The 14531-nt window shown below is 52.3% G+C and overlaps 6 protein-coding genes across 6 annotated transcripts; 4 read left to right on the forward strand and 2 right to left on the reverse strand.

Moving 5' to 3' along the window:
- Window positions 1–224: 224 nt before the first annotated feature.
- On the forward strand, window positions 225–3365 carry N7446_006958 (sulfite reductase subunit alpha; the record flags this gene model as incomplete). The annotated part of the gene is made up of 1 exon (XM_058515705.1): window positions 225–3365. The coding sequence occupies one exon, from the start codon at window positions 225–227 to the stop codon at window positions 3363–3365; it is 3141 nt and encodes a 1046-aa protein (XP_058372883.1).
- A 699-nt stretch (window positions 3366–4064) lies between these two features.
- Window positions 4065–5333, reverse strand: N7446_006959 (tRNA methyltransferase TRM7; the record flags this gene model as incomplete). Its single annotated transcript, XM_058515706.1, has 1 exon — window positions 4065–5333. The coding sequence occupies one exon, from the start codon at window positions 5331–5333 to the stop codon at window positions 4065–4067; it is 1269 nt and encodes a 422-aa protein (XP_058372884.1).
- A 199-nt stretch (window positions 5334–5532) lies between these two features.
- On the forward strand, window positions 5533–7983 carry mak5 (ATP-dependent RNA helicase MAK5; the record flags this gene model as incomplete). The annotated part of the gene is made up of 3 exons (XM_058515707.1): window positions 5533–5775; window positions 5838–7055; window positions 7111–7983. 3 exons carry the CDS (start codon window positions 5533–5535, stop codon window positions 7981–7983), a joined length of 2334 nt encoding a protein of 777 aa, XP_058372885.1.
- Window positions 7984–8417: 434 nt separating this feature from the next.
- N7446_006961 (URC4/urg3 family protein) lies at window positions 8418–10003 on the forward strand (the record flags this gene model as incomplete). Its single annotated transcript, XM_058515708.1, has 4 exons — window positions 8418–8675; window positions 8756–9083; window positions 9133–9306; window positions 9372–10003. The coding sequence occupies exons 1-4, from the start codon at window positions 8520–8522 to the stop codon at window positions 10001–10003; spliced, it is 1290 nt and encodes a 429-aa protein (XP_058372886.1). The 5' UTR covers window positions 8418–8519.
- Window positions 10004–10643: 640 nt separating this feature from the next.
- Window positions 10644–11599, forward strand: N7446_006962 (PaaI family thioesterase; the record flags this gene model as incomplete). The annotated part of the gene is made up of 2 exons (XM_058515709.1): window positions 10644–11513; window positions 11573–11599. The coding sequence occupies 2 exons, from the start codon at window positions 10644–10646 to the stop codon at window positions 11597–11599; spliced, it is 897 nt and encodes a 298-aa protein (XP_058372887.1).
- Window positions 11600–11896: 297 nt separating this feature from the next.
- N7446_006963 (Zn(II)2Cys6 transcription factor) lies at window positions 11897–14363 on the reverse strand (the record flags this gene model as incomplete). The annotated part of the gene is made up of 2 exons (XM_058515710.1): window positions 11897–14051; window positions 14146–14363. The coding sequence occupies 2 exons, from the start codon at window positions 14361–14363 to the stop codon at window positions 11897–11899; spliced, it is 2373 nt and encodes a 790-aa protein (XP_058372888.1).
- Window positions 14364–14531: the final 168 nt, after the last annotated feature.

Raw genomic sequence — 14531 nt, forward strand, 5'->3', positions numbered from 1 at the left:
GGCTGAGTAATTGCTCCGAAAGCGGGAATGATTTGCCACTCTGCACCGCCCGTAGAAAAATCTTATCGCCCGATAACGAGATCACGCAATTGCGGCTAGCCGCATTAGGCAAAATGACTGGGGTTTTCTGTCTTATACTTGGGAAGAGGGGATTCTCCTTCTCTCCACATTCTTCTTTGTTTTTGTTCATATCGGTGTGAGTCCGATATACACGAAAAGAAGCCATGGCATCTGTTCCAGCTTTGTCGGCCTTGAATGGCCCGACATATGTCACAGCCCAGACGCTGATCCAGCAAGTCGCATACTTGCTGAGCGACAAGATCTTCTCCTACTCACCGGAGAGCTTCGACTTGGATGTAGCCCTCAAGGAATGGACCTCCAAGAACGAGACCAATGCCATTGGCGAGTCTCCTGCCGTGAAGGCTCTCGAAACTCGCCAGGGTGCCGGAAACATGGCCCTCGGCTACCTCTTCTCGCAGGACTTCGATCTGAAGAAGCGCCACATCCCCCAGGGTATTGTTGCTTCTTCGGCCACCCTCCCCTATATGCGCGCAGCATTGGAGCAACTCTCTCTGCTCTACTCCGTCGCCAGCCCCGTCGCCGCACATGTCGCCGCCGTCGACTATGCCGGCGAGGGTCTCGTCTCCGACTATGCCTCTGCTCTTGCTTTGGCCGAAGAGCTCGGTCTTGGTCTGGTCTCCAGCGGCTCCGCACATGAGTCCCAGCACATGGCTCTCTTCACCACTTTGCTCTCCTCGATCCTTCCCTCCGTTCATATCTATGACGGTGTCCGCGTTGGCCGTGAGATCACCCGTGTCATTGACGTTCTCGACAAGGATGGCCTGACTCGCACCTACGAGGCTGTCCGCAAGACCCTCGATGAGTCTCGCACCCGTCACCTAGACTCGCAGGGCAAGGTCCTTGATATCCTCAAGACCCTGAACGGCGAACTCGGAACTGACTACGGTGCCTTTGAGTACCACGGTCACGCCGAGCCCGTTTCCGTTCTGGTTGCCTTCGGCACTGTCGAGGCTGCCCTGACCGCTCAGATTGCTCGCTCCCTGGCCAAGGATGGTGTCCATGTCGGTGTTGTCAACGTCCGTGTCTACCGTCCCTTCATTGAGGAGGAGTTCCTGCGTGTCCTCCCCCAGTCCACCAAGACTGTTGGCATTCTCGGACAAGTTGCTTCCGAGCAGGCCGTTCAGGAAGAGGGCATTCACTCCGCTCTCTATGAGGATGTCCTTGCCGCCTTGACCTTTGCCACTGGCCGTGAGCAGGCACCCACCTGCGTCGAGATTAAGTACCCTCGCTCTCAGCGCTGGGACCTTGTCTCGACTGCTGCTGCCTTCCAGCGCGTCTTCGACAAGCCTATTCTTCCAATCAACAGCGAGACAAACCAGACTGCGCCTCTGCAGTTGCTTGATCCCTCTTCCGTGCACGAGTACACTTTCTGGGACGTCGACAGCTCCGTCACCAGCGAGGCCGCCCACACTCTTGGCCAGGCTCTTGGCGCTGATTCGGCAAGCAACGTCACTACCAGCAAGGTCCACGACAACCTTGTTCAGGGTGGTGCCGTCCGTATTGATATCCGCAAGAGTGCCAAGATTGTGGACGCACCTTACGCAGTCACTGCAGCTGATGTTTCCTACGTCGGCAGCATCGCTCTGCTCAAGGAAGTTGATGTTCTGGCCTCAGTCAAGGACAACGGCAAGGTCATCGTGAATGCCCCGGGTATCAAGGATGAGGATCTTGAGAAGAAGCTGCCGGCCGCCTTCAAGCAGGGTGTCGCCCATCGCGCCATCTCCGTTTTCATTGTCGACCCATCGGTTGTTGACGACTCCTCTCTGGACGCTCTTGTTCTCCAGGCCTCATTCGTGCGTGTTGCTTTGCCTTCCCAGGAGGGTGTTGCCACCAAGAAGTTGTCCGCCATTACCGGCAACGCCGAGGCCCTGGACAGTGTGACCAAGGATCTCGAGAAGGTTCTGCGCCAAATCGAGGTTCCCGAGACATGGAAGGAACCTGAGGGAATTACCGAGGCCGTCCAGCTTCCCAAGGACATCACCGCCAACAGCTTTGTTTCGTTCGACAAGACCGAGGCCGAACCCCCCACCTTCCTCAAGGACTGGGAGACTGCCGCTCGTGGCCTGGCTTTCAAGGAGGCCTATGGCACCAAGGATGCGCTCCGCCCTGACCTGGCAACTAAGACCTTCACCGTTCACGTCAAGGAGAACCGTCGTTTGACCCCCACCACATACGACCGTAACATCTTCCACATCGAGTTTGACCTCGGCAACACTGGCCTGAAGTACGACATCGGTGAGGCTCTTGGTGTTCACGCCGAGAACGACCCTGCGGACATCAACAAGTTCATCGAGTTCTATGGCCTGAACCCCGACGCCATTGTCGAGGTTCCTAGCCGCGAGGACCCCGCTGTCCTGGAGAACCGCACTGTCTACCAGGCCTTGATCCAGAACGTCGACATCTATGGTCGCCCTCCCAAGCGCTTCTACGAGGCCCTTGCTGAGTTCGCCACCGACGAGAAAGAGAAGAAGGACCTCCAAACCCTGGGCGGCCCCGATGGAGCCACCGAGTTCAAGCGCCGCGCCGAGGTCGACACCATCACCTTCGCCGATGTCCTGCTCGAGTACCCCTCAGCCCATCCCGACTTCCATGAGATCGTCCGCATCGTTGGCCCCCTGAAGCGCCGCGAGTACTCCATCGCCTCCTGCCAGAAGGTCACCCCGACCACCGTCGCCCTGATGATCGTCGCCGTGAACTGGACCGACCCCAGCGGCCGCGACCGCTTCGGTCTGGCCACCCGCTACCTTAGCCGCCTCCGAGCCGGCTCCCCCATCACGGTCAGCGTCAAATCCAGTGTGATGAAGCTGCCCCCTAAGTCTACCCAGCCCCTCATCATGGCCGGTCTGGGTACTGGTCTGGCGCCCTTCCGTGCCTTCGTCCAGCACCGGGCTCTCGAGAAGGCCCAGGGCAAGGAGATTGGCTCCGTTCTGCTGTACATGGGCTCCCGTCACCAGCGCGAGGAGTACTGCTACGGTGAGGAATGGGAGGCTTACCAGGAGGCTGGTGTCATCACTCTCCTCGGCGCTGCCTTCTCTCGTGACCAGCCTGAGAAGATTTATATCCAGGACCGTATGCGCCAGTCTCTGCCCGAGATCATCCAGGCTTACATCCGCGAGGAGGGTGCGTTCTACCTCTGCGGTCCCACCTGGCCCGTGCCCGACGTCACCGCTGTTCTTGAGGAGGCCATTGCCACCGAAGCTAAGAACACCGGTAAGAAGGTCGACACTCGCAAGGAGATTGAGAAGTTGAAGGATGAGGAGCGCTACGTTCTTGAGGTCTACTAGACTTTTGGATTTCGTAATTATGTTCTCATGATTTCATGTTTCGCATCTATTCCCCCCATATTTAGATCGCTTTGGTCTATCGCATCATAGACATCTCAAAATGCACGTTTCACGATCTTCACTTTGGTCTTTTATATATATTTCACCCTGAATGATACGGACATTGTATTCACTCCAATATATTTAGGTATCTACTCCCATAACGCCTCCTCTAGTAGACGTTGTAACTGCGAGTGTTAACATTCCTCTTCGCCATAAACTACAAATTTCAATTCATATTTTGTCTATCTATGGCACATGAGCTCTCCCATGCATCCCAGCCATCCGCATCATAACCACCAGACTTCGGTTTGCTGCGCTTCTCAGCATGAGTTTTCGCTGTCCAGCCGTCGTTGTCGCGTCGAACTGGATTCACTTTCCCCGTAGCCATGTGCAGTCTGAGTATCTGCGGCTGTACCCGTCCGATGCAACCTTAAAGTTATTCGCTTTGCATTCAAGATCTACAGTACTCTTTGATAGATATCCCCTAATGAGAGTGCTCTTAAATATGTATTCCATACTTGGAGTTTCTGGACACTGTATTCATTTGAATATATTTGGGTATCTGCTCCGACAATGCCTCCTCAATAAATTTTGTAAATGCGATGTCGTCTAGGTCATCTATCGTCTATACATGAGTCTTAAAATAGGCCATGACAATTAAGCCCGGCCCATAGTCCCAAACTTGGTTTTTCCATATGCGCCGCCCATTTCCTTCCTCAACTCCAACGCCCGTCGATACGGGGGAGCAGTGGGAGGCTGGACTGGATCTAAGGTAACATAATCCGGCGGCAGCGTGTACGATGCATCCGAATCCCAAGAAGACAGATCACCACAAGCAATGAACGGAGGGATCCATCGGTTCTCGACAGAGAACTTGTGGGAGAGCTTTGTAGGTTGTTTCTCGTCTGACGTGGTCTGAAGATGACGGATTTCGGTAGTGTGATTCGGCGCAGAATTGTTGTTTCCAGCTAGCGGAGTTTGTCTCTGTGCAGTTTCATCTATCTGCTCACGCACCTCAACGGCAACATTGCCATCTTCGGACACAGGTACCGGGGCCGCAGCACCACCGAAAAGAGGGTTCTTCAAGGCAGCCATACCGACCACTCCGCTATCACTAACAGGGGGAATAAAACCTTCGCAAACGACAAAGGCTTCCAAGCTGCTTGCGCGACTACTCCGCGGTTTGGCGACGCTAACACGCTCAAACACAGTTCGCAACTGCGCATAAAGCAGATCCACATCACGGCCACGAAAAATCTTAGCCACGAATTTACCGCCTGGTCGGAGAACACCCATAGCCAGGTTGAGTGCCGCATATAGTAATTGTGATTGAATGTAGATGTCTAGGTCGTGAAGTCCCGTTACGTCGGGTGCTCCGTCGGAGATGACCAGATCAACAGGGTGTGGTTGTCTGATAGCCTCCGGGGCGGGTGATTGTAAATCGGAGGCCTGCGCGTATGCTTCGGGGTCCAGGGCGCGCAAGAGGAGAGGAATTGTAGAGGGATGGGTGATATCAGCTTTGAGGGTTGTGATGCCTTCGAGGGGCGCCATAGGCTGCAGGTCGATTGAGACAATCTTGACGTTTTTCCGAGGCTTCAATTCGGAGCTTGAGCTAGGCTCGATGTCCATTTTATCGTCGCTGGTTGTTTCGTCTGCCAATCCTTGCTGAGCCTGGTGTTTTTTCTCGAGCCATGCGCGCCGGCCGAAGCTCTCGCCTTTGATCAAGACGCGACTGAGAACCTGACTCCAACTTCCGGGTGCAGCGCACAAATCCACCACTCTGGTGACATTGTCCGGGTTCTCGTGCTCGAATAAATCGAATTGCTCGTCGATCTGAATAAGCTTGAAGGCGGAGCGGGCGCGCCAATTTTGCTCTTTCGCGAGACGGTAGTAAGCGTCGCGCTTGTCCTTGGAAGACTTGCCCATCGTGAATTGACAAGCTAATCGAGCGCAATCGGCAGTCAGTCAGGTGGGTTAATTTTGCGACGTGGGGAACGGAAAGATAAGATTCCAAGGCGGACTCAATTTTCTGCCGCTTTTTTCTTTGCGAATCTTCCGTGACGGCGAGCTCGTGTTCTCGTCAACTAGTGCAAGCTGCAATCCACTGGGACTTTTTACATTCATCATGGGTCAAAAACGAGGACACGACTCTAAAGCCCAGGCGCTCCAGACGAAAAAGCGCAAGAAGTCCACCAAGGCCGATGCGTCGGAAGATGATTCTAATGCGTTTGTCGGAGTTGAGGACCTCAACTGGAAGGAGGTTGCGCTCCCTGACCGCATAGAGGATGCAACTGGATTCTTTGGCCTAGAGGAGATTGACGGCGTGGATATCATCAGAGGGCAGGGTGGCGGTGAGGTCCAATTCAAGGTATGCATTCCGAAGCTATGGTCAATTCCATTGGACGCTAATCTATGGTGTTATTTGATTAGGCCAAGTCAGGAAAGCCCAGAAAATCAATTCTGAAAGCCCCCGAAGAAGGCGATGAAGACGAGTGGGCTGGGTTCAGCGACGAAGACTCGACCGACAAGACTTCCAAGAAGACCTCCACGGCCGATGCTATCGAAGTGAAGGAAGATAAGAAGCCCAAGAAGGAAAAGAAGAAGGCTGATAAGAAGGTTGATCAAAATGCGGATCAGAAGGACGAACAAAAGCCCAAGGGACAGAACGAAAAGAAAAAGCCCGAACAGAAGCCAAAGCAACAAAAGCCGAAGAAGGACCAGAGCATGAAGGGCGCTCTCTCATTCGAAGCACTCGAGGAAGACGAGGACGGAGATAGCGTGGATGTGTCGGCCTGGGATGAGCTCAATCTCTCACCTGAGATCTACACGAGTCTTTCTAAGATGAAGTTCAGCTCTCCGTCAGCCATTCAGAAGGCCAGTATCCCCGCTATTATGGATGGCCACGATGTTGTCGGAAAGGCCTCGACAGGTTCTGGAAAAACGTTGGCCTTCGGTATTCCAATCATCGAGCACTACCTCGACAAGAGAGGGAAACAAGACAAGAAGGCCGAGAAGTCTGATTCAACACCAATCGCGTTGATTCTCTCTCCTACCCGAGAATTGGCGCATCAGCTCGCAAAACACATCGGGGAGCTCAATGCCAACGCCCCCGACACCGATGCCCGCATTGCGCTCTTGACCGGTGGACTGTCTATTCAGAAGCAGCAGAGACAACTCGCTGCGGCTGACATTGTCGTCGGAACCCCGGGTCGAGTGTGGGAAATCTTAAGCCAAGGACAGGGTCTCATCCGCAAGATGCAGAAGATCAAGTTCCTAGTCGTTGACGAGGCCGACAGACTTCTCAGTGAGGGTCACTTCAAGGAAGTCGAAGATATCCTTGGCGCTCTTGACAAGCATCAAGCTGGAGATATTAAAGACACGGATGAGGAAGCCCAGGAGGAGGAGGAACCGTCAGAGAGACAGACTCTTGTTTTCTCTGCTACATTCCACCGTGACCTTCAACAAAAGCTCGCAGGCAAAGGCCGTTGGACAAACGGTGATATGTTGGACAACAAGGAGTCTATGGAGTACCTTCTGAAAAAGCTAAATTTCCGCGAGGAGAAGCCCAAGTTCATTGATGTGAACCCGGTGGACCAGATGGCCCAGGGTCTCAAGGAAGGAATCGTTGAATGTCCTGCTATGGAGAAGGTTAGACCCATCTACAACTACTCCAAAGTCCATATTGGTGCTAACATTTGAATAGGATCTTTACCTATACTCAGTGCTTCTATACTATCCCAAGCACCGGACAATTGTATTCACTAACTCCATCTCGGCTGTCCGTCGCATTACCCAGCTCTTGCAAGCTCTTCAACTCCCTGCATTTGCCCTCCACTCTTCCATGGCCCAAAAAGCCCGGCTTCGTTCCGTCGAGCGATTCTCATCACCCACCGCGGACCCAAGCTCAATCCTTGTCGCCACCGACGTCGCAGCCCGTGGTCTCGACATCAAGGGAATTGACAGTGTCATTCATTACCATGTCCCACGCGCAGCAGACATGTACGTCCACCGGTCCGGTCGTACCGCTCGTGCTGGTGCCTCTGGAAAGAGTATCCTGATTTGTGCCCCCGAAGAGGTTGTCGGCGTCGCCCGTCTTGCCGCTAAGATAAACGCCAAGAAGCACAAGGCTGAAGGTGATGCACCTTCGAAGAAACTCCCTCTCGAGTCTCTCGATATCGATCGTCGGGTCGTTGCCCGCCTTCGTCCCCGCATCAATCTCGCCAAGAAAATCACCGACACAACCATCGCCAAAGAGAAGATCAACACAGAGGACAACTGGCTTCGCGCTGCCGCTGATGATCTCGGTGTGGAATACGACAGTGACGAGTTCGATCAGTCTCAGGGTCAAGGCCGCGGCCGTGGCGGTGGCCGCCATAGGCGTGAGAAAGAGGCTAGCGGTATGACCAAGGGGGAGATGGCCGGGCTCCGCGCAGAGCTGAAGCAGCTGCTTTCTGAGCGTGTCAACATCGGTGTTAGTGAGAAGTATCTTACTTCCGGTCGCATTGATGTCGAGGCTCTGCTCCGTGGTGAGGGTAATAAAGCCTTCCTGGGACACCTTGACCCGCTCACCTTCTGATTGTTTTGTAACTACTGGAGCGTTTGGGGTTTGTAAAAAGGATAGTACTTGTGATATAGTGTTGCATACCAAAACATGTTTTGAACATCCCCTTTCTCCGCTGCCAATCGCCATCTGCAAGCATATTGTTGACCTAACCTCGGAGGTCCTGGTCTATCACCATGCTGCTTCGGCAAACTTCATGCTTCAAGTTGGCCGAGAAGGCCTGAGCGCGCAGACAGTGTGTAGTACAAAGGAAGGTCTTTCAAGTTGAGGCACGAGGCTTATATGCTGAATACAAGAGGTTCAGTACTGTATTCCTAGCTATGATACGAGGTTATCTAAGAGTGAACTCGCTATCTAAAGCCGTTGGAGAAGAGATAGGTGAACGCCGATAAGAGACCAACACCTCACGTCACAGTACAGCCCAATGCGACCTCAGACTTGCCAACACCCGTGTACATGTACATGTGACTCATGTACTAAATACATTTACTTCCCCTCTTCCCCAACCCCAACTCCCATCTCCACCTCCAACCTCATCTCTCTATACCACCATGGATCCCCAAATTGAAGAACTGCTAAGCCTGGAGGCCGTTCGCTCCAGAGCCCATATCGTGCTGAAATTGGCCGAACAAGGCAGTTTGAACCATTTCAATTATCACAGCGAGCGGATGGACCAGACCACCGACTACGTACTTAAGCTCATCCAGGTACAGCCCATACCTATACTTGAATTGTATACAACCTCAATTATCCAAGATATGGTACTCATACAATTTAATCCCCACAGCGCGATTTCGGCCCTGACAAGTACCATCTAATCCCACCCCATGGGCGCTGGCAGCATTTCGAAGTCGGCGGGGTTCCCCGCATAGACACTCTACTGGCTGAATGGGAGGGGCAGGGATGCGACACCACCGAGAAAGCCCGGAGACTGGTTGATCTCTTCTTTGTTTCTGTTCTCCTTGATGCTGGTGCTGGAGATCACTGGCGCTTCCAGGAGTCGCACACTGGCCAGACTCTTACGAGGAGTGAGGGTATTGCCGTGGCGGCGTTGCATATGTTCCTCAACGGGGATTTTGCTGATAAGGGTTCCGATGTTAAGCATACTGTTCATGGTAAGTTCTTCCATGTCTGCGGTTTTGATAAGGAGCTAATGAGTGGTAGGTGATGCGCTGCGGAATATTAATGTCGATATCTTGTCCCGTGGATTGCAAGTGACCGAGTCCAACCCTATGATTGGGGTTCCTGCACGGACAGACATTATTCGCAAACTTGGGGAATCCCTTCTCAATGTGAAAGACGTTTTTGGGCCTTCCGGTCGTCCTGGTAATCTAGTTGGTAAGTCAATTCCGGTGATAATCAGCCTGCATATACTCTGTGCTAACAACATCTCCGAATCGCAGACTTCCTTCTGATTAAGTCCAAGGCAAATGAAGGAAGGCTCAATTACAAAGACCTCTGGAATGTGTTGCAGCGCCTCCTACTTCCCATCTGGCCAACTGACCGGACACACGTGAAAGGTCAACCAATCGGCGATGCATGGCCTCTGCGCGCACTTTCGCAACAAGCCGATGCCGAGTCTAAGCCATTCTCAAATATCCAACCTTTCCATAAACTGACTCAGTGGTTGGCATACTCTTTGATGGTTCCATTCTCTCGTTTGCTCTCAGTTTCATGGACTAATACTGAGCTCGGCACCGGGTTACCCGAATATCGCAATGGTGGACTATTTGTCGACATGGGTGTTCTCGAATTGAAGCCTGAGGCTTTGAAGCGCGGACTCGATTTGTCAAGTGGTACTTTGCCTTCTTATGGAGCAGGTGACGACGAGATTGTGGAGTGGCGAGCTATGACCGTTGCCCTTCTAGATGTGCTGCATATGAAGATTCTTGAACGACTTGATGGTGTCAAGCTTTCTCTGCCTCAGGTGTTGGAGGCTGGCTCTTGGAAGGCGGGACGTGAGCTTGCGGCGGCTAATCGCCCCGAAACTAAGTCTAGCCCTATCTTGAACTTTGGGGACGGTACTTTGTTTTAAGGGCAGATCCAATAGCATATTTACAGAGATTCTCACAGAAACTTCCTTAAAATGGTATATCAAACAGCTCATCTGGATAGAGCAACCTTGTTGAACAGCAGATGGCCATGTCTTATTAGAGTTTAAATAGTTATGAGGATCAAGAAAAGTAACCATCTTTTCTATGCCACTGATTGTGCATTTATGCGTCAGGAGCAAGCCAGCAAAGCAAAGGGAGTTACAACTAGAACCATCCGGACCTTATCGGGATCGGCATGCCGAATCCTCGGCATGCCTATCGCCGAAGGTCGGCCCTTTGAGCCCCACTGATGGACCCGACAAAAAAAAATCGCGTGGCTTCCAGGAACAGGTTCTATCCGAATTGCCGATTCTTTCTTATTTCTAGAAAGTACCTTTACACTTTTGCACGTTTCGTCGGCATCCCCAATCCGCAACTGTGTGATCTACTGCATATTGCTGCAGCCCTAGTTCAAGAGAAACGCTAAATCTAAAAGATCGGCGACGCACCTCAAGGCCGACGTCGCAGTCTGAGCCTCTTTGGAGTATGTACCCTGGCCGGCATTTAGACGAGTCCATCTGACGCAACCGCAGTTTTGTCCTAACTAAAAACCGATATTGGTCTCCAAATATATTTCTCGAAATGTCGAATGTCTCACAAACAGCCCGTCGGCTTCTCCGATCTCGAAACGCTTTGGCATTGAAGTCATACTCGCCGACGGGATCCATTGCACGCCTTCACCAACAGGGCCCGTCGCGCTCTGCTGTTGTCCACGACCAAGCAATCCCCCAGGATCAAAGACATGTACCAACACCCGAGGGTTCACGATTCCTTTCTCATGCACAACAACAAAAGGCACCTACATCGCAACGGCCCCAGCATGAATCTACAGAACTCGATACCCTCGTTTCCCAAATCCCCATCGTCCAAACTCTCCGCGACTCCCACAAGGCCTACAAAGAAACCCGCCCTCATCTCACAATCCCACCCGCAATTAGACAACACCACTTCGTAGGTGGAAGTCTAGCGGGCCCAGGCAAGCTCGCATTCCAGCCCTACATGTGGACGGCTACAGGCAAGACCGGCGCACAGGCAAAAGAGAGAAAAAGAGCCAGCAGTGTAGTATCAGTATTCCACATCGGCCAAGACGTATGTGGCCACCCGGGTTTCGTGCACGGCGGTCTCCTCTCCGTCCTCTTCGATGAGGTCTTTGCTCGCTGTGTATCCGCTGCTTTCCCCAGTGGACTTGGCATGACAGCGAATTTGAATGTGGATTTTCGAAAGCCTGCGCTCCCAGACCGAATGTATGTTCTGCGCACTGAGACTGTTAAGGTTGAGGGGAGGAAGGCGTGGGTTGAGGGGCGGATGACTTATCTGCCTCTTTCTTTGCCGCTTTGTTCGATGGAGTCGGGGGCTATTGTTCCTGATGCTAGTCTTTTGCGGGAGGATAGTGAGGGCACTGTTATGGTTGCTGAGGCTAAGGCTTTGTTTATTGAGCCTAAGTTTGCTGATGTGAGTTTTTTCCCTTTTCCTATCTTTATGTGGAATGTTTTGCTAATGACTATTCTTAGTCCATGGTGTCTATTTACAAGAACTAGTTTGGGGGTTTGGGAGATTGTTATGTTTATTCCCGAGTACGCGTTATATAGAGCTTATGACTGATAGACCATATTATAATGATACACTCACTAATTGTTTCAACTTTGCTCGCTAGTCGTTATCAGTAGAGTTGGTGAATTGTGGACTTTCAAGAGATCGTCTAGCTTTACTAAATTAAGAGCCAATCCTCACTCCACGAAACGGGAGAAAATAGGATCTAACTGATCGTGGTTTCAGCTTTTTTCTTGCAATTGTACCCGAATGACGCACGAGACCAAGAAAACCGCCGCAGATAATCATTGAGATCCAGAGGCATTCCAAGAATCCAATGATATCGCGCTACTCGGCATCCACGGGGTACCAGTCTCCATGAACATATCAATAGGTAGATTGAACGATGTGTCCATGAGATGCATTGGGGGAGTTATAGCGGCCGAATCGAGGAATTCATTCCCCGTAATAGCATTGGACGGCAGTTTTACCGAGGTTAGCGACCCGGAAAATGGATCGGTAGGCAGTGAGCTAGAAGCCATAACTCCAGTCCCAGTGATTTGCATGCTAGTTGTATCCATGCCAGTAGAAGACGGCACAGATCCTAGCAGCCCCGTTGTGTCCGAGACGCTTTGGTTTGGAGGTGTCAACTGGGACCACCCACGCAGGGCTGAACTGGAACGGAACTGCTCCCATGCAAGCTGAATAGAATTGGTGCTAGGGGCGAAGGGCTTGCCGAGAGTATTTAGATTTTGGAAAGCTGCTGGCAAGACGTTGCGTGCAGCCGGGGTAGGAGGGCACACCGGGTTCGCAAGCACAAATGATATGATGCAGATGGTGGCATCCCACTGATATTGGAAAGCTGGGGTCCAACCGGACAGTATATCCGTTTCTGACAAGACTTGTTTTAGTATATTAGTCAACACGACGGCATGGTTGAGAGCAGAAATGCCGAGACCATCGGTCAGTGGCGTGAGGGACGGGCCTCGCGGAGGAAAACGGATAAAAGGGCGGAGAGTGGCGATTTGAAGATGATGGTATGTGATTTCCAACAGTAGTCGTTGACGCTGTAGCCATAGCGGGCTAGCAGGGTTTAGACTGAGTGGTGTGCGGTCTGTCGACAAGGCCTCGCCTGAACCCTTACGTTGGTTTTTGAGAGACTGTGGCACGGCCTGCACCCAGTCGTACATGGGGCGAACTTCGCTGCTCATAAATCTTGCTAGCAATTCGAGAGTGGGCGGATCCTCTTGAATGTCTTGTAAATCTTTCACCTGTAATACCTCGGCGCAGCGCATACGGAACACCTCTTGGACTCCACGCGCCGCGGCCGTCAGGCGGATATACTGTACGTGGAAGCTGAGCCAAGTTAGTTCCTCTTCGGGAGGTGATACCAACACAGAGGGTGGTGACAGCTGAACCGCGTTACGCATGTCTGTGGGAATCGCACATCCGACATCCTCCGGGTTGATTAGCGGCGGGCGGCCAAGTGACATCGAGATCTGGCTGTCCAACTGGTACAAGGTCCACCAAATCCGAGAATGCAGTTCTTGGCTTGCCCGTGGCGGAGAGCCCAGAGGTCGGAGGTGTAACCGCAGCATATGAGCAATTCTGATGCCCAGCCCAAGAAGTGCAAGAGCGGTATCTAGGTTTGCAACGTTGTATTGATATATTATGCAGTAGATATGGCTCTGCAGAGTCGGGATTGAAGGGTGCTCTAACGTGTCCATCAGCATGCGTTGACTCCGACGGTAGAAAGTATGTGCGGCTGCATGAAAGTGAACAGCCTGCGGTTCTTTTTCGTCATTTGCCATATTCTCCTCATCGCCCAAAAAAGTGCTGCCATACTGCATGCAGACTGCCAACAGGCTGTCCACAAGAGCGGAGGGCTGGCGGGGGCCTTGGCCGTTGGTTCCAGCCCAAAGAGAATTGTAATACTCTCGGAAATCTTCCTCTGCGATGATAGGATATATGCAATGATAGGCCTGCCACATAAGAACCAGGAAGTTCTCTTCCTGCTCCCGTGATAGGTCCTCCGCCTCGGCCAGACTTAGACGAAGGCTGGGCTGTATCGCTTCATCTGAAGACTGCTCTAGCGAAGACGTGGGCCAGAATTGGTGTGCCTGTGAGATGCGGACCGGGATAGGAGAATTGAGAGGTCGTTGGTTGGAAGATTCGGACATGTAACCGTTGAGGCGCATCACCATGTACGGTGAGGAGAAAGGGCCAAAGTGGATCACCTGCCCCGTTCGCGACTCTGGATTTTGAAAGCCATCCCATGTTGTGCGATGTAAATCTGGAAGCTCGGCGGATGGTGCAATACCAGAGATGGAATTGGGGGTATCTGAGCCTGGTTGTTGTGACTGATGCTTGGCGGCTTCAAGCTGTCTTTTCGATTCCTCGGTCACCTTGTCCAGTTGCTCCTGGAAATCTTTGAGCCGATCTCGCAATCGATGTATTTCCCTGTTAGTCTCCATCAGCCATCTCTAATAGGTGCTAAGCCAGAAGAACGAAAAGTACAAAGGGAAAATGAAAAGGGGGGGGGCGCGGATCTTACCGATTCGCGGCTTTCAGTGAATGGGTTTCAAATTGCTTGGTATTACTGCAGTGGCCGCCACGACTCCGGCAATTCTGGCATGGCAGCCTGTCGTCACACTTTATGCGATTGAGGCGACACCAGTCGCAGGCTCGCGCAACCTGATTGCGCTTGGGACGGGGTGGAGCGGGTTGTTCCGGACGATCAGTGGAGTTGAGGGCGGAAAAGGTGGAGAACATGATCAAAGACGTGAGAGTAGGACAGACTTCATGGAAGAAGTACAGGAGAAGAGGAAGAGAAGATGTGAAATCAACTCGTATTGGCCCCCAAGCTGTGGCTGATAGAACACTTGGGATCCATTCCAGCTGCTTATCTCATCAGCCATCGGATCGGCTGATGTGGCTTGA

This window comes from Penicillium canescens (genome assembly GCF_028828765.1).
Source record: "Penicillium canescens strain IBT 15451 chromosome Unknown utg000004l_segment0_segment0, whole genome shotgun sequence".
Lineage (NCBI taxonomy): Eukaryota > Fungi > Ascomycota > Eurotiomycetes > Eurotiales > Aspergillaceae > Penicillium > Penicillium canescens.